The 24779-nt window shown below is 42.6% G+C and overlaps 1 protein-coding gene across 1 annotated transcript; it reads left to right on the forward strand.

Annotated features, from left to right (window-relative positions):
- The first annotated feature begins 9136 nt into the window (after positions 1–9136).
- On the forward strand, positions 9137–23818 carry PAQR9 (progestin and adipoQ receptor family member 9). The gene is made up of 3 exons (XM_033212409.1): positions 9137–10625; positions 20168–20227; positions 22411–23818. Exons 1-3 carry the CDS (start codon positions 9496–9498, stop codon positions 22436–22438), a joined length of 1218 nt encoding a protein of 405 aa, XP_033068300.1. The 5' UTR covers positions 9137–9495; the 3' UTR covers positions 22439–23818.
- Positions 23819–24779: the final 961 nt, after the last annotated feature.

Raw genomic sequence — 24779 nt, forward strand, 5'->3', positions numbered from 1 at the left:
GCACATATTACACAAACTCAGATCATGAAAATAATGAAGAAAATAAAGCAGGGTGTGGAGGCAGAGAGTGAGGCAAGGTGAGGGGCTGTCAGTTTAGGACAGGATGGGCAGCAAACCTTTCTGAGAGGTGGAGAGACTGAGCAGAGAACTGAATGAAGGGGAAGGTCTCGGAGGAAAGCCTCCAAGGCAGAGGCAGGTAGAGAGAAACAGCAAATGCAAGGGCCCTGGGGCAGCTGTCAGCCCATCAGGGAATCAAGCAAAGGCGCTCCTTCTTCTGAGCAGACAAGCCAGGCCTGGGTTTAAGAGTGTGGCCGGCAGAGTGTGGTTTGCCTATCAGCCTCACTCTGCCCCGTCAGCTGGGCCGCTGTACAAGGGACAGCCTGTGCACAGCCACAGGAAGCCTCTCCTAGTGCCACATGCTTGGGAGTAAGAGGAGCAGCGGGAAGGCTGGTGGAGAGGAGAGAGGATAGAATGCGGGAGAGTGGTAATTAGCAATCTCAGTCTTTAAAAAGTCTTTTCTTATCTGAACTAATCACTTCCAGTCATGCAGGACAGAATTCAAAGTCAGCTCCTTCGCTGGGCTCTCACTCCATCCCCCATTAGGAGGACAATTCTCTGCCATCAACTATGAGGCTGAAGTAGAATTTTAAAACCACATCAGCCCTAATGACGACAACATTCCAATTTGGAAACTTACGAGTGGCTATTTCCATGCTTGTCTCACACATAAATTTTCTCCTCCTTCCCCTTTGTATCCCTTCCTTTATTGTATTTGCACCCATGCTAGCTAGTCTCTCCTGAGGCAGGCATTTTGTGCAGCCAAGTCAAAAGAGCCCAGCATGTGTATAAAAACACAGATATTTTTTAAATGAACAAAAAACCCCAAGTAAAACAGATTTTCCTCACCCCTTCTCCATTCCTAATCCCTTTCTTTATAAGAGATTTTCATTTTCTACTTTATTTATGAATTGTTTAAAATGCTTTATAACTCTATTGCTGGCGATTACTCTGAAAGTAATTGTTCAATTGCTTGATATTTGAATTTTTTTTCTTTTTGTGAGACAAAGTCTCACTCCATCACTCAGGCTGGAGTGCAGTGGTGCAATCGTGGCTCACTGCAGCCCCTGGAGCAATCATGACTCACTGTAGCCTTGACCTCCAGGTTCCAGTGATCCTCCCACCTCAGCCTCCTGTACAGCTGGGACTACAGATGTGTGCCACCACACCTGGCTTTTACATTTGTTTCTGGAGACGGGGTCATTTACAACTATGTTGCCCAGGCTTGCTATGTTCTCACTTCAGCCTCCCAGAGTTTTGGGATTACAGGGGTGGGCCACCACACCCAGCCCAAAAATTGTTTTGATAATTTGAGGAAACAAAGTGTTGTGTGGTGTTGCGTTTACATCTATCAGACCTGGGTTAGTTTGTGTCCCTCTAAGTGGTTATTATAAAAGAGTTTGAAGACAATAGATATAAGGTATGTACACTGCTGAGGCACCTGTTAGAAATGATACATGAAGATTTCCACTGCACTCTGGAGCTGGGAATATGGAATGGAATCGTGGCCCACAGAGTTGTTTCATTCCCATTTTCCTTCCCTCCCCACATACACCCCATTAAACAAGGTTGGTATAATCAGGAAGCCTCCAAAATGCAAAAGTGGCCATTCCATTCTCCAGCAGCCAAACCTATGTGTTAATCACAAGTAAGTGAGAGTAGGCAGTTACTGCAAAGAAGAAATCAGATAATGTGAGATGCAAGCCAAAGGACAGACAAACAAATTATTCAGGACTGATGGTTCTCCCAGAGATGAACAAATGTGGTTGGCTCGTGACTCTTAGTTCTACATGGTTTGCCTGCCAGAGGGTGCTTTACCCTCACCCCAGTCCTGACCCCTGTAGGGCTAAGGTCAGGGATGGGGTGCAAGTGTCTGTCTACCACATTAGTTAAAAGTAAAAACATCATAAGCTAAATGTTTAGTGCAGCATTAAAATGTTCCTAGTTTCAAAATGGCTGCACCAAATTAAAAAAAAATCACACAATGGTTGCATTTAAACATTGTGGATCCATTTCCCTGCAACTGAGAACAGGGGCGAGTCTGACCTAACTTTGTTATGCTTCTCTGCTCTTCCACGTCCTGAGCGTCTAGTATCAGCTTTGGACACAATTGGTGTTTACTACTGCTTATTAAATAAAAAGCTGGGTTAGTTATGGTGGGCACCTGTGATCCCAGCTACTGGGAAGGCTGAGGCAGGAGAATTGCTTGAGCATGGGAGGCAGAGGTTGCAGTGAGCCACTGCATTCCAGCCTGGGTGACAAAGTGAGACTCCGTCTTAAAAAAAAAAAGCTGGACACTGTCTCCTGAATGCTTACTATAGATTTACTCAATAATTCCTACCCAGTACTACCTCCAGACAGGGAGTTAAGTGTGTATGAGAATGGGGCATCTAGAGTTGAGATTGGTAGGGAGAGGGAGGGAGGTTGGAGGAGCAAGGCAGGGACCAAGAATGAAACAATACTAATGCATTTAGACCACGGAATTCGCAGAACACAAGATACAAAGGACTCATGCCACGCCAGTGGGTGCCCACAAGAGTAAATACCTTCCTAGAAAAAAATGATCCTTGTTAACTGGGTAGAAATGACAAGTGCACTGAGGAGACTCATCGGTAACCCCAAAGTCTAGTGGTTTTCACATGAAAGGGACATATGATGTGAGATTACTGAAACATACTCTTTAAAAATCTATATATATATAGGATATGACACCCTTCAATTAGTTTAGAGATTGGCACCTAGACAATCAAGTTCATAAATGTTTTCAACAGACAGATATTGAATCGCAATGAAAAGGAAAATCATTACAGTAAAAAACTAAAGGGAAAGAGCAGCAAGTGAGTTTAAGAGCCAAACAGCGCCCAGTGACTGAGATGCCTTCTCCTTGGTGTTAAGTAGGCAGAACATCATAGCAGAATGCTTTCTTTTGTGTATTAATCAATTACTATAATCAATATCATTGTACTAAGTGCAAAGACCATCTAGGAAATCACAGAATTTTCTATTTGCCTCTTTGCAGTGATCTAGGGTATGGCAACCCCCTGGGGATTCACAGCTGTTATTTGTTTGGAGGAAGATGTTCTTTTAATAAATGTGCCTAATCAATGTCCAGCCATCACATTCCACATGTACTGTACATATGCCTAATTTGGTATCACTATTTTTGGGGACTTTCTAGCCAGATCTTATTGGTTCAACTCAATAACACTTACAGCTGAGCTTTGGGCCAAGATGCAACAGGGTGTTTTTCTTATCAGTTATGTTCATTTAATTATTTACAAAGTTTTCTAACAACAATGAAAAAATCTTAAGATAGAAGGGGAGGCTGTGTAAGACAGTAAGTCTCTTGACACGGTCAAGGCTGGCTACACAACGGCTTCTCAGGAGGCAGCACCCTATAAAGAAAAGAGTAAGGGGTTTGGAATGAATAAAGTTTGACTCCAGTTCTGCCACCCAAGCTGCTTAACTTCTTGGAGCCTCTGTGTTTTTTGTCTGAAAATTGGATTAGTGCATTCACCTTTCAAAGAATGTTCTAAGAATTGAGTATATTTAAACTCCTATCACAATACCTGAATATAGTATATTATCAATAAACCAAAACAATTATCACGAATGGGAAGAGAGTTGGACTAGATGACTTTAAGGATTAAGTGGCAGTCCTATTCTAAGGTTCTAGGACTCTAAGTTCTAACCTTTTAAAACCTTACAGTACTGAAAAGATTTCCCAGCCACAATGTGTTAAGTGCTTACTATGTGCAAACTGCTTCGTTTCAAGGAGAACTGTTGATAAATAATGGGGAGAAGGAACTCAGTAATCTAGCTGACACACTTGCATAAGTGTTTCTCAAGTTAAATGGAAGCTATCCAAAAGGCTCTATCAAAAGCAAGCAACAGCCTATGATAAAATGAGTCTCCTCCCTAAAAGGTAACTCTGATTTAGGTTCAATAGAGTAAGTTAATACAAGGCCTTTGTAGGAAGACGATACAGGCGCCAGTCAGGAAACAGGAAGGGCAGACCTGGGAAAAAAGCTCCAGAGCAGAGACCACCATCCTAGGTCAAGGAAGCTGTGGAAGGGGCTGAAGGCCTGGGCACTTGGGCAGGTCTGGTCAGAGGTTGGGGACTGTTGGTCTACAGATGGTGACCCCAAACACCCTTTCCAGTCACCTGAGTGGCAGGAAGGGTCATCCATCTTGGATCTGGGAAAGGGGAAGGAAGCAGGCTGGACAAACAAGAGCAATGAACTATCAAGAGGAGGTCAGCAAACAGTTTGGGTCGTACATTCTTAACAGGTGAAGTGTTTTGGTTCACCCCCATGTCCCAACATATTATTTATACATTATCTTCATGGACTACATATTAGTGCATCATAAAACCTTCACAGAGTACGCGCATGGAAAAAGGATGACATCTATTTAAACAGAAGTTATAATATTTTATTCTTCCCCTTCATTAGTCTTGTGCAGCCACTTTAGAGACCCCATGAAGAAAACAGGTGAATTTGCTGAGGGAGGAGTGTAGCATTTTCACTCCCTCCATAAAGCCTTAAAAGACCAAAAAAACCAACCCCCCCCAGAAAAAAACCTAAAAGAATCCTCAACAAGTTTCCCTTAGCTTTTCTTCAAAAGAGATGCCTGTTGGCTGGGTGTGGTGGCTCACGTCTACAATCCCAGCACTTTGGAAGGTCAAGGTGGGTGGATCACCTGAGGTCAGGAGTTTGAGATCATCCTGGCCAACATGGTAAAACCCCGTCTCTACTAAGAATTTAAAAATTAGCCAGGCATGGTGGCACGTGGCTGTAATCCCAGCTACTAGGGAGGCTGAGGCAGGAGAATTGCTTGACCCAGAGGGTGGAGGTTGCAGTGAGCCAAGATCATACCACTGCACTGCAGCCTGGGTGACAGGGCAAGACTCCATCTCAAAAAAAAGAGAGAGAGAGAGAGAGATACCTGTCACCCAGTCAGTAGCAGGCAGGAACCCCATCAGTAGCAGGCAGGCACAGTGCCAGATAACTCAGTCTCCCACTGCTCTCTCCCAGCCCTCTACCTGGCTTTCTGTACCTGGCTTTCTGATTGCACTTGTCATTAGAGGTTGCTACAGTTACACCTGATGCCATAAGATGTTCCACAATTAGGAAGCTCAGATCTATGATTTGGTAGTGACTATATCTGACCTGTCAGATCACAGCTGTTTCCCATTTGGGGAAAAGGGAAACACTTTGTTTAAACTATATATAATATATATTTATTAAAAAAATAAATATTTTTAAAATATTTATAAATATATAAATATATTAAATATAAATAAATAGATTCATAAATATATTAAAAATAAATAAATATATATATATATTTTTTTTTTTTTTTGAGACAGAGTCTTGCTTTGTTGCCCAGGCTGAAGTGCAGTGGCACAATGGCACAATCACGGCTCACTGCAGCCTCTGCCTCCAACATTCAAGTGATTCTCCTGCCTCAGCCTCCCAAATAGCTGGGACTACAGGTACGCACCACCACGCCCGGCTAATTTTTGTATTTTTAGTAGAGACAGGGTTTCGCCATGTAGGCCAGGCTGGTCCCGAACTGCTGACCTCAAATGATCCACCTGCCGTGGCCTCCCAAAGTGCTGGGATTATAGGCGTGAGCCACAGTGCCCAGTTTAAACTATATATTCTGAGGAGAGGGACTGAACCCTACAGAGTTCTCGTAATATGGAATCTTGGATACAATTAAGCACTAGGTCCATAGTGCTGTTCTTTCTTTGTTTCCTTCCTTCCTTCCTTTTTTCTTTTTCTTTTCTTTCTCTCTCTCTCTCCTTCCTTCCTTGACTCTCTCCTTCCTTCCTTCTTTTTCTTTCTCTCTTTCTTCTTTTCTTTTTCTTTCTTTTATTGGTTGTTTTTTGGCTAAAAATTAGACTAGAAAAAATTATTTCCTCTAAAAACAGGTATATTATTAGCCAATAACACAGCATATTTTTCTGCTGGTTTTACAGATAGCTAATTGCCCTTACTAAACATCAAATTTGCTATGTAATTTTTACATATACTTCATGTTATTCCTGTAGAAAGAAACAAAAACGTGTAGTTGGTCTATAAGACCATTACCAAAGCAAACCAGATTGAAAAGAGCATTCATCCCTTTTGCTACAGTCCTGACACATGACTGCATCTTGCAACCAGGACCCCTCAACATCTGGATGTAGAGCCTCCACTGAACTAACACCACCACATTTGTGGTCTTGATTTAATTTCAACTGACAGAACTAGCTGGCTTTTGCCTCGAAATGCCAGCAATGGCTTTCCAGTGTAACTTGGTGATTCTTGTCTGTCAAAAACGTTGCAGTCAGTCCTGGTTACCTTAAAGATGCCTTATCTCCCAATGCACCTTTAGGGAATGGCACCCTGCTCATTGCTTCTGTTTAGCCAAGTCCAGAGGATGTGAGCATGGTTCCCACTGACAAGAGACAGTTTGCTGGAGCTAAAACAAATGACAAAACACAGCCTGTGCAGGATTTGGGGGCCACATTTTTATATCTCAATTTAAAAAGTAAGAGAAATTAATTCTATAAATTGGTAGCAATTAAGGAAAAGCCATATTGCTGTTTTACTTTATAAGTTAGGTCAGTTTTGCTGTTTCCTTAGTTCCTTTTTACTTAGCTTTGTCAAGGTATAGCAAGGACAGCTGTCTGGGCTTTGCACCAGTGAACTTTCATGAACACCACTCACTCCATGGCATCAACTGGTTTTGTGCCTCAGGGAGAGTAGGAGATGTACGAGAAAGGACAAAGGCAGATATCGCAAAGACTTTTTGAAAGACTTAACATGACAATTTTTTTTCACTTTATAAAATACTGATTTTTTAAAAGAACATATTAGAGTCAATCTCACCATTTTTTGTCATAAAGATTAATATTTTATCTAACTCAAGTTTTTGCATACTTAGTCAATTCCACTATTTTGCTTGAAGTGAACCTTCTATTATATTTTTCTAGATTATGTAAGTGAAATGATTATGCAACTAAGAGTGTGGCAAATATAAGAATTATTATAGGATCAACATTTTTTACATGTGACAGCTCTGGTTGTTTGTGGAGTAACAAAGGGAACATGAAAAAAAATGCTCGGGCCTGCCCTGGATTCAAGTTTATCATTCCTACACTTCATTTAAACGCCTAAATTTAATCACTTTTACAAATAGGCGTGGGTCCTTAGTCCAGATAAAAAAGGAAATTAGATTTCAATTTAAAACAAAGCTACAAACATCGGAAAACCAGAAAACACTAAAATAAGACACTGGCTAAATTACTACAACAAAATCTCACTTCTTAAAAATCCACTAGGCAGGAATGTGTGGCAGTACAGAAAGGCAGAAGACTGAAGCGCACCTTTGATCTAGTTGTGTAAGAGCTTGCTGAATCAGTTACTACGGGAAAATATACTTCAGAGAGAAGGCTGAAACTTCTAGAGACTGTTTCTAGTATCCTTAAGTAATTGCAGACATTCATAATACTGAATGATATCTTAGTTATAAATAATTCTTATCCATAACTTAAATCCATCTTGACGCTCTACTAAGTAAATCTTCCTTAACCTACTTAGAGGACGTGCAGTAGTGATGAAAGTAGCGTTTCTTTTTTTTTTTTTTTTTTTTTTTGAGACGGAGTCTCGCAGTCTAGCTCTGCCACCAGGCTGGAGTGCAGTGGCGCGATCTCGGCTCACTGCAACCTCCGCCTCTTGGGTTCAAGCTATTCTCCTGCCTCAGCCTCCCAAGTAGCTGGGACTACAGGCGTGCGCCACCACGCCCAGCTGATGCTTTTGTATTTTTAGTAGAGATGGGATTTCACCATGTTGGCCAGGATAGTCTCAATCTTTTGACCTCGTGATCTGTGTGCTGGGATTACAGGCGTGAGCCACTGTGCCCGGCCTTAAGCCTCTTTCTTTAAGGCCCAAGGGCATATTTTCACACTGCAGTGCATCACAACCCTTTTGATTATTCAGGTGTTCCTTTCTTCTGGTCTCCAGCCACCCAACCTAGCCTGCCAGGTACTTCTGATTAATTATACATAAGATTTATCCAAGCCACCCCCTCCCTGTTTCTACCAACTGGACTTCAATCTCTTCAGTTCCTGCTAGAATGCACCTCCTACCTGAAGTCTCCCCTCATCAATGCCCTCCACGATCAGCCTTTGACTTTGGAATTCCTTAATACATTCCTCAGATCGTTAGAGGTTTTCTGAGTCATCTGAGATTTTTCATTAAATTGTGGAGTTTGAACAGCCAGTCCTGAGCTGTCGGACTCAGTTCCAAATAAAAGTCCTAGTTAAAGACACAAGAACAAGAAGATAGGTTAGCTGCGGCTCGAAAGGCTGGTGAGCGCTACCACAGAGCAGCTTGCGGACGGTTCTTTCGGACAGGACAAGGGCGAGGGAAATGGGAGGATGGTGACGCACCTGAGTGCGTCCACTAGACGAAAGAAGACCAACTAAGGCTTCGAGTAGTGCGTAGAGAGGCCGACACACACACACACCAACACACACGCAAAGACCAGAGAGGGAGCGAGAGGCGCAGCCCCAGGTAGCTGACAATGACACGGCCCCGATCCGGACGCGGGCTTAAAGCCCACAGACTTCCGGAGTGCCCCCCTCCCCGGCCACCTCCGGAGATTACAGCTGGCGCATCTCTCCGCCCTGCCCGGCTCGGACGCCCTCCCCTCCCCCCGCAGCCGCAGCTCCCCGCCCCCCGCGAACGCGGCTCCCCAGTGTCCTCCAGAATGCCCGCGTGGCTGTCGGGTTTCGAACCCCAGGGCCGATTCTGGCCCTCGGCGCGCGCGCCGCCGCGTCGCCTACCAGCCTTTGGTCCCCGCATCAATCATTAACGGGGCGGCCCGGGCTGCGGCGGCCCGAGGAGGGGGATGGTACGGAACTCGAGACAGGGGACAACTCTATCCCCCGAAGCGGCCGCGAAACCCTAGCCTGGGAGGCCCCCGCCCTTACTCGGTGTACCCGTCCCTCCCTCCGCGCCTCGGCTCGCACATCCCCGCCTCCCGCTCCGGGGGCGGCGGCGGAGGCACCCGCACCGCGCGATGCCCAGTCACCGCCGCCGCGCCGCCGCCGCAGTCAGCCGCGCCGCCGCCGCCGCTGCCGCAGCGCGGGCGGCCGCGCGCCGGTAGCAGGGGCTTGGCGAGGAAGCCGCTGAGCCCCGCGCGCTCCGCGCTCCTGGCGGTCGCAGCGCTGCCTTTTACGACCGCTGCCTTTTAACTGATTATCTTATTGATTTATTTAATTTTTAGGAGCGGCTGCTTGGAGACACGGGTCTTCTCCTAAACCTGCAGCGACGCCCCCGGCGCGGGCACAAAGGCTCCGACGGCGGCCCGCGGGGGCTGCCAAGCGCCCGGGAGCCGGCGCCAGAGGTCGCCTGCGCGCGCCCTAGCCGAGCCCCGGGCACCATGCCGCGGCGCCTGCAGCCCCGGGGCGCGGGCACAAAGGGCCCACCGGCCCCGGCCCCGGCAGCTTCGGGGGCCGCCCGGAACGCCCACTCTGCCGCCTCCCGGGACCCCCCAGCGTCTGCCAAGCCGCTGCTGCGCTGGGACGAGGTGCCCGACGACTTCGTGGAGTGCTTCATCCTGTCAGGCTACCGGCGTCTGCCGTGCACGGCCCAGGAGTGCCTAGCCTCGGTGCTGAAGCCTACCAACGAGACGCTTAACTTCTGGACGCACTTCATCCCGCTGCTGCTGTTCCTGAGCAAGTTCTGCCGTCTGTTCTTCCTGAGCGGCGGCGACGTGCCCTTCCACCACCCGTGGCTGCTGCCGCTGTGGTGCTACGCGTCGGGAGTGCTGTTGACCTTCGCCATGAGCTGCACGGCGCACGTGTTCAGCTGCCTGTCGCTGCGCCTGCGCGCCGCCTTCTTCTACCTGGACTACGCGTCCATCAGCTACTACGGCTTCGGCAGCACGGTGGCCTACTACTACTACCTGCTGCCCGGCCTCAGCTTGCTCGATGCCAGAGTCATGACTCCATACGTGCAGCAGCGCCTGGGCTGGCACGTGGACTGCACGCGCCTTATCGCCGCCTACCGTGCCCTGGTGCTGCCCGTGGCCTTCGTGCTGGCGGTGGCTTGCACTGTGGCCTGCTGCAAGAGCCGTACCGACTGGTGTACCTACCCGTTCGCGCTGCGCACCTTCGTCTTTGTCATGCCGCTCAGCATGGCCTGCCCCATTATGCTCGAGAGCTGGCTCTTCGACCTGCGTGGGGAGAACCCCACACTCTTCGTGCACTTCTACCGCCGCTACTTCTGGCTGGTGGTGGCCGCCTTCTTCAATGTAAGCAAGATCCCCGAGCGCATCCAGCCGGGTCTCTTCGACATAATCGGCCACAGCCACCAGCTCTTCCACATCTTCACCTTCCTCAGCATCTACGACCAGGTGTACTACGTAGAAGAGGGCCTGCGCCAGTTCCTCCAGGCGCCGCCTGCTGCACCCACTTTCTCGGGTACTGTGGGCTACATGCTGCTGCTGGTGGTCTGCCTGGGGCTCGTCATCAGGAAGTTCCTAAACAACTCCGAATTCTGCAGTAAAAAGTGAGCCTCCGCCTTGGAGGAGACTACTGGTTCGCCCATCTGTTTGGAGTTTCTGTTGTTGCTATTGTTGGTTTGTTTTCAAGTTTCATTGTGTTTTCTTCTTTGCTCAAGGAAGGTGCTGCAAAACCATAGGGAAAAAGTTCACTGCTACAAAGGGATCCCAACCCACTGGAGGCTTTGAAGGAGGCTGGCAAGGGTGTTCAAGCGGTAGGGAAATAGTCATTGGTTCTTGCCCTTGGAAAAAATTCAGGTGATGTCTTTGACATCCAGGGATTTCTCAAAGGCAGTGAGTAAAATTCCAAATAAAGCCCCCAAAGAGTTTGCTTTTCCGATCATCTGTGCCGTTGGTAATAAGAAGTAGCCCCTATAAGGTCAGGTACACAATAAAGAGGGTAAATAGAATCCTTGGGAACTTCTATTTCAGTCTGAGGAATGCTTGGATTTGTCAAAAGAATGGAGCTTTGTAGGAAACAGGCACAAAGACGCAAACCCAGGGCTTAACCTGCTAGGAAATGCATGGAATGTGAACACAAATTAATTATTTCAAAACGTTTTTCAGATGTTATTTAAATAGTAATATATACATTGATTTTTCATAATTTATCAAAGCCTGTGATGTGCACTGAATTTTCTTTGTCACGTAGTTTTGAATTTCACAGCCTTCTGCATTGCATACACTTGAACTGGACATCAGGGGAAGCTACTTGAGAGTTCTCAACTACTTTCTTAAACAGTGTTTTCTGAAGGCCTGTGTCATGATACAACTGTGAATTATTCTACCTTAGGGACTCTGGTTAAACTATTGGTGAGGAGCTCGAGTGGTTTGTATAGACCCCAGATTTGTGTTTACTCTAATGTATTCCACAAAACCCATCCAGTTTTTGTTAGTTTGTTTTGTTTTTAATCTTTTTCTTTCCTTCTCTACTTATTTAAATTGCCACTGGAATAAATGTGCCTTTTGAAGCAATGTCCAAATGACTGGTCCTCAAACGCAGTTTCTTACATGGGGAGAGTAGTAAGAATAAGCTTTTCTTACCTGACTGCAAATCAAGGTTTCATAGTCCATCCAGGAGGGCAGAAGATGGTGTTGGTTTCAAGTTTTTGGTAGGACTGGAAGTAGTTTACAGGAGCATGCAGAGCATTTGTATTCCCTACAAGGACAAAGAGCCAGCCTGCTAATGTAGATGTGTTCCTAATGCAGCCATGGGAGAAGTTCCAGACTGATGCCATCCATCCTTGCTTAAAATTAAAAATATAACATCCAAGAATAAATGAGGCAGTTTTATTATGAAAGGCAGGAGCGCATTATTGAGTTGTCACTGAAAATTGGGGTTTAAATAAGATTACACTTGCCCAGTTAAACGCTGAAGTTTCATTTGGGTCCAGACTATGGAAATAATTGGCAGTCACCCTAAATCCTTGAAACACTTATGAACGTGTCCGTGAGATCCTTTCTAACAAACAGATTAGCCAATGTTATTTACACATTTCTTACAAATGCTAACCTGTAATTGAGATGACCACTCTAGATTAATACAAACCACTGAGATGACTTGTTTAAATACTTATCACACTTCCGGTAGGTCATTTTGTTAGAAGCCAAATAAGTCATTGAATGGGAGTTTTTTTGGTTTTGTTTTGTTTTGGAGATGTGTGCCTTTATTGGCTCAGCAGGAGGAGTGAGTGGCCATGATGCCCACCCAGCTCTACTTCACTGGCTTGTAGGTGATGGAAAGCTTGCCCAGGTAGTGGCAGATCATCCTGGGCTTGATCTCCACAACCTGATTGAAGGTCTTGGGCAGAATGATCATGTCCCACAGGTGCATCTTGATTTTATGATATAACTTAGATCATGCATATGAGGTAGATGAACACCTCAGCACTGGTAGACTGGCGCTTCTAAAACAATTGCTGGTTTTGTTTATGCTTTTAATCACTTCTCTGTAAACAGAGAAGCTCAGCACAATTCCCTGGAGGAACCGGTATCCTTGTGTGTGTTACTTTGCATGTAGAAGTTAAATTTATATATGTCTATATTTAATTTAGAACCTCTCATTGAGATTGTAAATACACTTTGCACAGTTGTTGATGAGTGTCAGTGTATCATCCTTTGTGAAGTGCAAGGAGATTCCTGTTAGGTTACAGAGGCTAATTTGTACTTACCACAGATGTTATTCCTCAGCTGTAACTTAATTCAGTACATGCATTCAAGGACAACTGTGGAAATCAGGATATTTCCACATGCAAATTTATTTGTATGTGATTGTTTTTTCTAGAGCCCCAAAGAACATTGGTTTGGAAGCTAGAGAAACAGGTTGAAGCGTATTATGTAGTTTTTTTGTAAAATGGGACCTCAATTTCAAAAGGAGCTTTCAGGAGGAAGACTTCTAGAAAGGATTAATGAGTTTGAGAACAATAACTAAAACACCAAATTTGTCATTTTAATTTTTTGTTGTTCTTCCAGGTCCACAGACAGAATTCTCTTCTTGTCCTGTGTCTTTGACCTTAAGCAGAGGCCACTTAAGGATAAAATTATACCCATATCATTTTTCAGGTGATTATGCTGCATGAGTACAGTGAGATGACACACTTTTTGCCATGCAGGTTTCAGCACCCACTATGTCCCAGAGAGAATGAGAACTCACTTTCCTCTTCCCTTTGCCTTTTCCTTCATCCACTGTTCTTTCCCATTCCATGTTAGATTTTGTAGACCACATATAATAATGACAAGAGGACATTCTAGTTGAAAACTGGTTTGGCTTCACTCCATGTTTGCAAATAGGTACCATATACACTAGTCAAAACCAGGGATGATTTGTTAAACTATACGTTTATTTACTAAATTTATCAAATTTCTTGATGTTTTAGAAGCAAATGTTTACTTTGAATCTCCCCATTTGCATGGAACTATCCAAGTTTATTACATATTTCAAGGTAATGCAGCAATAAGAACAATATATATTTTAAAATATTTTTCACACTTTCCATTTTGCCACATTAAAATTCAGTTTTACTTTATTGTGTTCAGCTGTTTGAAATGTAGGACAAATTATAAATAAGAATTCACTCCATTATCCATGTACAACCTATTTTGGCAGTAGAATTTTGAGGCATATTATGTAATATGTTTCATTTTTACTTGTTAGTCATGATCTGGATGACATCTCAAAGAGCAGCGCCATAGAGTCATGCCTGGAAAATGAAGGTGTTTGACTTCAGTGCCTGTCACCCCGTGGGTTGGTCTCTGGGGCTGACTCAGACTGACTTAGTTGGCTAATGGGGTTCCTTTCTTCCCTGCCCTTCTTGCAGCTCAGGTGAAGAGGATGACCTTCTGAGAGAGAGGAAGTGAGTTCTTCGGTCATGTCATGACTGGCTTGTAAAAATAAATGTGAACTTTTCCACTAGCCATACACTTTCTATAAATAGTCCAGGGAGAAAGTATGGGGCTACAGAGCTGGACAGAGTGGCCTTCACATATTTCCATTCATAAATCCAGCTTGTAAGTCCTTGCAGTCAAAAAACCATTTAGCCTAATTTATAGTGATACTTTGTAGGAATCATTTCTAAGAATGCAAAATTTTGGGACAGAGGTGATTTTTATCGTTTTTTCCTGATTTGGTGCCAACTCTGAGGACTAATAGCAATAATAAACAGAGATTTTTTATCTTTACATCTCTTCATAACTTTAATTAGTTAATCCGCACAAAGCTATAATAGGAGACAGGGTATGGTAGGAGTTATCTCCATTTCAAGGCTTTATAGTTGGTTCAAGGTGACAGGATTAAGTTTTCAAACTGGCATTAGAATGCAGAGACCATTGTGTGCTCAACTGTGTTTACTAGTTTGCATGGCTATAATGCCTGGCCAAGCACACAGACACTAATTGGAAAAAACAGATATAGATACAGTCCCTTAATTGACTAACTTTAAAATTGAGCAAAGTAAGATACGGCTGTCTTTGAAATTAGATCAAAATATCTCAAACAAAACGTTATCAGCCACTTAAAGTGGTTGTTATCATCTTGTTCTTCAACTGTTGAAGTTGACCACTGCTGACTTCACTCTGTCACATTGTTTGAGCTATTCATTCATGTACTCATATCATCCCTTTCATGATCTTTGAGCACCTACTGTGTGTAAGACACTGGGCAAGGACGCATCCGTATTATAGCCATTACCCTTTTGTCTTCTGGTGGAACAGAGAAGCCACAGAAAGTCTCTCTGGCCAGGAACCAAACTCTGACCTTGGCTGTAGGCAGAATGCTATAAGTCCCTGAGTTTGGGTCTCTTTTTTGTTAGCATAAGTGCAATCCATAGAATCTTATTTCTATTCACATGCTGACTTCCTCAGCAATCAATTTCTTTCTTTTTTCTTTTTCTGTCTGCTCCCAGGCCTATTGTTAAAAATAACTTGAAAATGTAAATGTACAATCCAGGTGAGGGGATAGTCGGCATATGTACAGAATTGAAAAACATCACTATTATTATGAAAACACTAATAACAATAACTTGGAAGATTGGTAGTATTCATACTATTATGAAGAGTGGATCATCCAAAGTGCTTAAATTGTGATGTCTTCAAGTGTCTGATATAGTGTAATAAAAAAAAACCAACCAACCACACACATAAGAAGGTAAATGCTGGCCGGGCGCGGTGGCTCAAGCCTGTAATCCCAGCACTTTGGGAGGCCGAGACAGGCGGATCACGAGGTCAGGAGATGGAGACCATCCTGGCTAACACGGTGAAACCCCATCTCTATTAAAAAATACAAAAAACTAGCCGGGCGAAGTGGCGGGCGCCTGTAGTCCCAGCTACTCTGGAGGCTGAGGCAGGAGAATGGCGTAAACCCGGGAAGCGGAGCTTGCAGTGAGCTGAGATCCGGCCACTGCACTCCAGCCTGGGCGACAGGGAGACTCCGTCTCAAAAAAAAAAAAAAAAAAAAAAAGGTAAATGCTTAGATCTCCATTTTTCCTCTTTTAGGGTCTTTGTGTTGTAACTTATGAAATATGTCTTAGAAAACATTAATCTGTAGGAAATCATTAAAAAGTGTCAGATAAAAAAAAATAAGAAGAACGCATGGGAAGAGGAGAACAAAGAGGCTTAGAGTCAAACAGTAAGAATGGGGCAGCAGGTTCAACTGTGCAGTTAGCCTGAGTTTTAAATTTTGTCCTTAGAAAAGCATTTGAACTCCCAGGGTGTTAGTGTTCAAGTAGACAGGCAAGGAATTCTGTTTGTCAGCTTAACCACATCTTGCAACATTTGACCTGAGCACGAGTGCCCAGGTATATTTTGAGTGGTACATTTATCTCCTGGCTTAATGTCCTTAATTTGTTTCCATAAAATTAGGACAGAGGCAAAAAGGCATTACGGGATAGAACCAGCCAATTGTAAATCACCTTTTGAATCATTTTCTTGAAGGATTGCAAATATTCTCCGACATATATCACCTGACAAAAAGCGAATAAGCCTAGACAAACCGAAAAAGGAAGCATTCAGTGGTTGAAACTGGGCGCTACTGTATTCTTTTGTGAGAGGTCACGTGTTTTCTTATTGAAGATTTAGCTTCTTCAATATTGTGAATAATTATTTCTTAATTGTGAAAATGGGTATCAGTTCTTCTTAATCACTCTTCCAAAAGCAAATACAAATTTCTGTTGTCATTTTTAAAAGGATAACTGTATTGCATTTCTGGTTTGCAGATTTCTAATCAGTTTGTAGGCATTTTTGTTCTAGAATGGCTTCTTAAGAATCTCTGAGCAAGTTGCAGAATTAGAGTGTTTGTTTATAGGTCAGGGGCCAAGAATGCTCATTTAGCTGTTAATTATGGCAGGATGTGACTTTTGAAAGCTCTGAACATATACCTATATGCAACGGTATACACACTTATTTACTATTTAGCTCAATGGAAAAACAGCCTGTTCTTTGAGCTTTTGAGAATGTTTCCCAATGTATTGTGCTTCTAAATGTAATGCACTCACTTTAATGCTTTTGTTCTCAATCAATCTCTGAAAGCTATTCCAAACATGGCATTTCTCAAGGAAAATTTCTTGAATGTGCAAAATTATTCTCGAATGTGTAGAAGTGACAGGCCACCTTTCCGTCATGCCTTATACCTCCACCCAAAATACACAATAAGCACTCAAGGCAGAATTGGGGGTCTTCAGGTGGTCATTTGGCCATGCTGTAAAGATGGCCCTGCTTCTCCCAGTTCACCATGATGTTGAAGAAAGACACCATGTAAATAAACCCTTATTTCTAGATAAAGCGTGGGGACACAATGTCATTTCTTCTTAGTTCCATCTCTAGTTGGAAAGCATAATCTGTTTTTAATAAGCTGGATGCCAAAAATAAAATTCATGGGAAAATTTTCTAAAGAAGTATTTTAATTTTATATTTGTAAAGTTTCTAATAGACATTTTTTGTAAAAACAGGCCTTAGCACATAGGTGAGAACCAGAGTTTTTTGGAAAGACTCATCTTTATTTGGGGAGTTTAATCACCTTGAGCTCTTACCCAAATGACAAAGACCTAGTAGGTCTTTAAAAATGTAAATAATGTATAGTCTAAAGAAGGATACAAATCATTTTTTAAAAAAGAAGAAAACACGTGAGATAGGTTTTAGGTGTGTCTCATGGCTAAATTTAAAAATTCTGGTTAGAAACTTTATTAAATTCCCTCTCCCAGCAAAACCTAGCACAGAAGGTCTACTTTTTGAACAGGCTGGTTTTCTTTTCTGGAGGCTATGAACAAAATTATTCTAACCAATCAGCTGAGTACCAAGGCAATAAAGAGATGAGGCACCTTTCACTTTGATGAGTTTATAAGCATGGTGAGTAACACAGCCAGTAAAATGTACAACCCTGGAACTCTGTCCCTTGTTTCTTCAGAGTAGAAAGAAGAATAAGCCCCATGCCATCACTATATGGACCAGGAAAAGGCTTTCTGTGTTTCAGGGCTGGGGGAGGATTCTGTGGCTGCTTTGTTTTTTTTTAATCTGTATAGAGCATGTGGTTGCTCTGAACTCTCTTCATTTCAGCCATCGTCCAGGCCATTTTCACTACCCTTGAAGCCTTCACTTTCCACATGTCCAGCTTGAAGAGAAAAGATTTCTAAAAGGATTCCATGTGTATTTAGGCCTTCTCTAACCATCTGCTTTATGGGGTTCATCCATTTCCAAACTAAGGTTTTAAATATGGTGACTGTCCTTGGATTTGCAAGAATGTACAACCAAGCAGGTCCCCTTTTGCAGTAAAGGGCATTATACTTGAAGGGCTCTACTCGTTTTTTCCTCAGGTCAGAGGCAGAGGGAAGAGTTAACAGTGATCAAATAGAGACCTTCATGTGTCTGTTTTTTGTTTTTGTTTTTAAGTTCATTTAAGGGTGATGATGGAGAAAGAAGGGAGTAAAACTGATGCATGCATAAAGAAATTTTTCCTATTGCTTGCCAGATTCATTCTTTTTAGGCTACCCTTACTCCAGTCCTTACCTACATCCTGAAGAACTGTATTTAGCTAGCAAGAGAGGCATTCTCAGGATATGTGAGCTTCCAGGCATGGACTACCATGTGGTTTCAAATCAATGGTATATTCTAACAGAAAAGCATTACTTAATCGTAATTCTCCATTATGTGATAAAATAATCTATAGAAATAGGTATCACTTTGGCCAGTTCTGTGCATGTAGCTAAAACATAATGTGACACATTTCTTTTGTATCATTTGCTATGATTTTGGTTTCCTGAGACATTTGTTCACTACAGTCTTGAATATGAAATTCTGTGTAAATAATATAACTATGCATTTTTGCTGAAAAACAAATGTATGAAATAAGAATAAATTATTTGTAAGCACAGTGTTTAGGATCGTACGCATCTGCATGTCTAACAGTTATCTTTCAGCAACAAGGTATTCCTAAATTAACAGTAAAATATTAATAACACTAATAAACAAGATAAGAAAAAACATTACCCTTTTCATAAAATTCAGCAGGCAGAAGGCAAGAGCATTAGTTTACCCTGAAGAAGCACCTTTAGTATATTACTTTTTTACAATATTAGATAAATTAAGAAGAGAATTCATGTGTTACTTTGAAATCATATCTTCTAATATGAAATGTTTTCTTGCACCTTTCTGTTTTTCAAAAGCATATAGGGTCCATGGGCTTCTGTGCAACACAACCTTGTCCCAGAACCTTGGTGATATGTGTGAACTTACAGTATCTCTGTCCTAAATAACCCCAGCAAGGGAGATCCAATTTCAACTCTTAAGCTCTGTGGTGATGGCTAAGTCTTTAAATCATGTTGATTATTGTTTCAGAAGTTTTTGGTTATCAGGAACAGAAAACTCTCATGAAGGAAGAAAAGGTTTATAGGAGGAACACTGGGACCAGCACATAGCTGACCACCCAGGCCTCAGGAAGGAAGAGAGCAGGGCAGTGCTAGAGATTCTGGTGAGTAAATCTTGCCTCTTCAGGGCTCTGCCACCAGATGAACTAGCTTCAGGGTACTGCCACCAGATGAGCCATCGTCAGCTTTTTCCTGGCCCTATTGTGTCTGTCCCTGATTCAAATTCCCGGAAAAGAGCATCAGATTGGCCTACCTGCGGTCACATGGACTCCTCTAGAGACAAGGTATGGGTGCCTGTGATTTGAGCCCTTTCCGGAACCACATGGGGGTTGGAGGTTAGTTCCCACAGGAAGGAATGATGGGCAGACAAAAGCAACAACTGTCCGATTCATCCAACCCATTGGCGTTCTGGTCCACAGGCATTCCACTATAATCCCCACACCTGAGGAGTGTGTGGACAAAGATTATGGGAGACTGACGGTTTGGGCCATGTACACTGTATAAAGCGCTTTCCAAGCCAGGTGTCTTACCAGTGTGGGGTCCCTGTTAAAGCTCTGGAGCATCTGGAGAAGGAGGGAAGAAAACGATGCTAACAGCCCAAAACAATAGCAACCACAGCCCAGCCCCTAGCTGGCTAGCACACACTCTTCTTTTTTATATGTGCTTTCCTTAATGTAACACAACTTGTATTTGTACCATCTAAGTGCTCTTGCCCCCTTTCCCAAAGACAACCCAAAGCTGCCTTCACTTAGAACAGCAGCAAACTTCCAGCACTCAGGTTCTCCATGTGATGGGAATTCCCTTCATTCAGGTCAGGATGTGGCTAAACAAAACATTCAGCCACCCCCAACTCACTGTAGAAAGGCAGAGAATTGGCTAACTGAGAGGCATACCATTTCTAGTGGCGCACTGTGCCACCAATACACAGCAGCCATCATCTCCTATGGCCTAAGATGGACAAGGCCTCCACAAGCTGGTAGTGGTATGAGTTCTTCAGGTTCTGTGTGCTGGGAGAATCTCTGTCTACCTTGCTCCAGGGCCACTCCTAAGAGGGCCACTCCATTTGGGCTGTCTAGTATCTCTTGAGCCTGTGCCAAATACCTGCTTGTTTGCTTTTAGATTCACGTTCCCATACTTCCCTTCATCTGCTCTGTGTTGGAGCTGATTCTCAGCTCTCTCGCCCTCTGGCTTTTTGTTAGGTCCTGCCAAGGGGACAAATGGTGGAAGATTGCATTGAAACAAAAAGTAGCAGAAGGCAGGTATTTTTTCCTGTCCCTCCCCACCCTTCTTGTTTTTTCCTAGAATCCTCAGCCCTGGCTGCTACTAGCAGTCACAGTGTAATCCTGAGGGGAGACAAGATAAGAAGAAAGCCAGAACATAGAGTGGGGCCAAAAAAGTAACTCACAAAGGAAGCCTTGATCAAACTGTGCTTGAAGCCCACACACCTTTGGACTTTTCCATGTGAACCAATACATTTCGTTCATCTTACAATTGAGTTTAAGTTATATTTACGTCTTGTAATCAGAAGTATCTTAACAGATCCATAAAATTTGCTAACTTCTCAGCCATACATAACGGGATTTGCACAGCTCCCATCCCACCATGACTGATCCAGTCTCACATTTTATAATCTACCTATTAGATATTTGTGATACTTCATTTTTTAAGTACAGATATGCTGTATTAGGACTCAAAGCTACCCAGTGACCCTGATGTGATGCCTGAACTGCTCTCTCCCATTCTTTATTGTAGATATTTCAAATATGTGACCCTACCACTCTCACCCTCTCCTCAACTCTCTGATCTTACTACTTCCCACCTTTTCAAGAACCATACTCTATCCATTACACATTGTTCTCCTGTATGTTCATCAACTACTTCTACTCAATAGGATTCCTCCTACAAGAATTTTAAAATGTACTACTAGTCTCTCCCACCTTCTAAAATGAGAAAAATCACCCTCTCCCCACTACGTCACACTCTAACAACACCCCCCTCTCTTTTTCACAGCCAGGCTTTTTTGAAAGAGTGGTGCACACTGCCTTTGTCTTTGTACCTCCCACTCACTCCTTTACCCACTGCTTTCTGGCGTCATTAAGTTCACTAGAATGATTCTTCTAAGATATCCATCGGCCTCCTTGTTGATGGATAGACATTTCTGAGATCCTCTTTCCCATTCTGTTCTCTTTGAAGCACTCTTCCTTTGGCCTCTGTGACTCTTGTACTACTCTTTTACAATCTCCTCTACTGACTTTCATGCCTGACATCAATCTTCTCAAAGAGTGAACACAGAGCATCTATACTGGTATAGTTAAAGGACTTTGGTCAGTGGCTTCCTGGTTCTGCCACTTTCTGTCAGCTTTCCTGCTCAATTTAGAGACATTCTAATTCTTGTTCAGAAAACCCAACCTTGAGTCTACTGTAATAATTCTAGTGAGTTGTAAGCCAACCAATGCCTACTAATAAATCCCCTTTAGCACCAACTAGCTTGAGTAGATTCTGTTGTCTGCAACTGACCCCAAACTGATATATCAGGTAAGCAGAAAAGGATGGTGATCAGGAATGTTCTTTATTCCCCAAATCCATCATTGGCAAGTAGTCTACTGGGATTTTTTATCTTTAATTTTCCTTGGCAAAACAAAGCAGGTTCTGAATCAGACAGCTACTTCAGAGAGTTTGATTCTATTTCAAAGCAAAAAAAGAAACACTAGGAAAATAATTACCTAGGAATTTTTTTCCATAATGTTTACTTAAAATGGGTAAAGGGAGACACAATACGGATACTTAGAATATATGTCAAGTGAAAAAATCTAAAATAAATCCAGGCTGGGTTTGGTGGCTCATGCCTGTAATCCCAGCACTTTGGGAGGCCGAGCAGGAGGGTCACTTGAGGCTAGGAGTTTGACACCAGCCTGGGCAATATAGCAAGACCCCATCTTTACAAAAAATTAAAAAATAAAATAAAATAAATCCTATGAACAATAAATGATATTCTCATGTATCAATGTCATCTATACAATGTTCATGTAAAAATTCAACCCCTAATAAAAAATTCACTAAATATAAATAATATTCAGAATTCTAACACTGGATGAGAATCCTGTAAGTCTTTGATCTAAAAAATTAACCATGGTCCTCCATCCCAGTGGAGAATGGCTAGAGTGAGTCAGGATCTCAGCAGTTGCTTGGTTTCCTCTTTCCCTGGACAAAGGTGCATCCCTCTGCTTCTGCTAGCAGTGCCCTGATTTTCCTTTGAAGAATAATCCCTCCTACTGAAGCTTGGTGGGACTGCAATCCAAGGCAGCCCTGCAAGCCCAGAGTTTCTCTCAATTCTTTATTCTCCATGACTTGCCTGCACAGGTCTTCATGTAATTCTCTGGGCTACCCCATAGCCTTTCAACAAATTATTTCTTTATTTTTTGTTCCTTTTTCCCACCTTAAGTTCATCAAAAGTTTCCCATTTCCTGTAATGAAAAAATATTGACTGAGGACTTAGAGTTTCCAGTATGGGACATAAGGAGCTTGGAAGTTGTCACTCCATCCTAACAAGTAAAAAGCTGAACAGAAAAATCAACAACTCTCCTCAGAGACATGAAGTCACAGAGCAAACTGCTGCCCCCAAAATTGGAGAGACAAACAGGTAGACACAGAGAATCACAATTTAACAAAGCAGGAACTCACAAGAAGAAATTTCAGCAAGAACCAGTACCAAGTTTTTTTGTTCCCTATACATCATGACTAGTTTCCAACAAAAAATTACAAGGTTTACCAAAAGGCAAAAAACGCAGTTTGAAGAAACAGAGCAAGCGTGAGAACAGTCTCAGATATGACATCAGGTTGGGAATTTAAAATAATTATGCTAAAGATTCTAATGGAAAAATAAACAACATGCAAGAACCAACAGATAATGTACAAAGAGATGAAAGTTCTGAGAAAGAATCAAGCATAAATGCTAGAAATCAAGAACATTGTGACAGACATGAAGAATGCTTTGATGGACTCATTACTAGGCTAGACACTGCTGAGCAAAGAATCAGTGAGCTTGAGGCTATGTCACTAGAAACTTCTAAAACTGAAAAATAAAGAAAAAAAGACTAGAAAAAAAGCAGAAGAGAATATTCAAGAACCGTGGTGCAATTACAAAAGGTGTAACCTACACTTAATGGGAATACAAAAAGAAGAAACAGAGAGGGGAACAGAAGGATATTAACAAATAAACACCCACTCAAACACTGCAGCTTGAAAGGAAATGACATTCCACATAGAGACAAGACTTTTGAATTACTGATAATTTCTTTCTCTCTTCTCTTTCTCAGAAGTCCACTATCAGTTTCTGACCTCCAAAATCTTTTTTCTTTTTTTTTTATCTTTTTTCTTAAGAGCTGAAAAATTCCTAAAAGAAATGGAAGATTTAAGGAAACTGATTAGCTTTGCAATTTATAAATAAATGTTAAGCCATCGGATTAATAAAAGGTTTCACATCCTGCCTGCTCCCATAATTTCCATTCTCCCTATCTTGATCCTCTGCAGTTGTAAAAATATATGTGGAAAACTGAAAGGTGGGCAGAAGTGAACATTTATTAGTACAAAATGTAATTCTCTAAGAGCTACTTTACTACCTCAAGATGACCTGAGTGAAACTAATGGCCTAGTTTTTACTCCAGCTCTTATTAATTCAGTGGTTGACTGCATTAGTTCATCCCTACCTCACTATCTATCTGTTTTGAGGGTAGGATCTATAAATATCAGTTTAGCTTTCTCTCAGATTCTTTAGTTGCACAGAAATGTCATAAAGTACAAAAGGAAATGGGTTTAAGGAAATAAATAATTCTACAGATACATGTAATAAGTAAACAAAAGAAGATGGTGTCCCAGTTCTCTCCTGTTGTTATCTTTATTTTGGTTTGATTTTTTTCTTTTGATTTGATTTTTTACTTTTGATTTTGGTGTTTTCTTTTTGCCAAGCTCCTAGAGAAAGCATCAAATATAAAAGCTAGCAGATATGAAATCCTGCCAGAAGCCCCTCACTTTGATTTCTGGTGTTACCTATGTCTTGCCAAATGTAAAGCTTGTTATTATACGGGTGCCAATTTGTCACATAAACACGTAAGGGGATTTAGGGTCAGTGGTATAAATCACGGTGCCTTGCCATAAAACCTGACTACAATGAACTTAAAGAGAACAGCTTAAAAGGAAAAGCTGGGTGGTAGGGGGGTCTTGGCATCAGGTGGCGACTCTACCACCTTCTCTCCATTCAACTGTTTGACAAAGTCATTTTAGTCTCCAGGCCATCATTTGCGCTATTGTGGCAGGTGAGCTGTCCTAGAAGTGAGAAGCGACAACATGCTAGCAGCCCTCGGGACTGGCGGGCAGCTCCGCCTGCAGCCCCAGTGCAGGATCCACTAAGTGAAGCCAGCTGGGCTCCTGAGTCTAGTGGTGACTTGGAGAACCTTTATGTCTAGCTAAGGGATTGTAAATACACCAATCAGCACCCTGTGTCTAGCTCAAGATTTGTAAATACACCAATCAGTACTCTGTATCTAGCTAACCTAGTGGGGACTTGGATAACTTTTCTGTCTAGCTCTCCATGTCTAGCTAAAGGATTGTAAACACACCAATCAGAACTCTGTGTTTAGCTCAAAGATTGTAAACGCACCAATCAGCACTCTGTGTCTAGCTCAGGGTTTGTAAACGCACCAATCAGTGCTCTGTGTCTAGTTAATCTGGTGAGGACTTGGAGAACTATTATGTCTAGCTAGAGGATTGTAAATGCACAAATCAGCACTCTGTGTTAGCTCAGGGATTGTAAAT

The sequence above is a fragment of the Trachypithecus francoisi genome, unplaced genomic scaffold, assembly GCF_009764315.1.
Source record: "Trachypithecus francoisi isolate TF-2019V2 unplaced genomic scaffold, Tfra_2.0 Lachesis_group0, whole genome shotgun sequence".
Taxonomy (NCBI): domain Eukaryota; kingdom Metazoa; phylum Chordata; class Mammalia; order Primates; family Cercopithecidae; genus Trachypithecus; species Trachypithecus francoisi.

Bases quoted from the DNA above. Each gene is read 5' to 3' on its own strand.
- PAQR9 (XM_033212409.1), top strand. From the start codon at position 9,496: ATGCCGCGGCGCCTGCAGCCCCGGGGCGCGGGCACAAAGGGCCCACCG. The intron at 10,626-20,167 runs GTGAGCCTCCGC...GCTTTTTGTTAG, and splicing joins TCCGAATTCTGCAGTAAAAA to GTCCTGCCAAGGGGACAAAT. The intron at 20,228-22,410 runs GTATTTTTTCCT...TCCCACCTTAAG, and splicing joins CAAAAAGTAGCAGAAGGCAG to TTCATCAAAAGTTTCCCATT.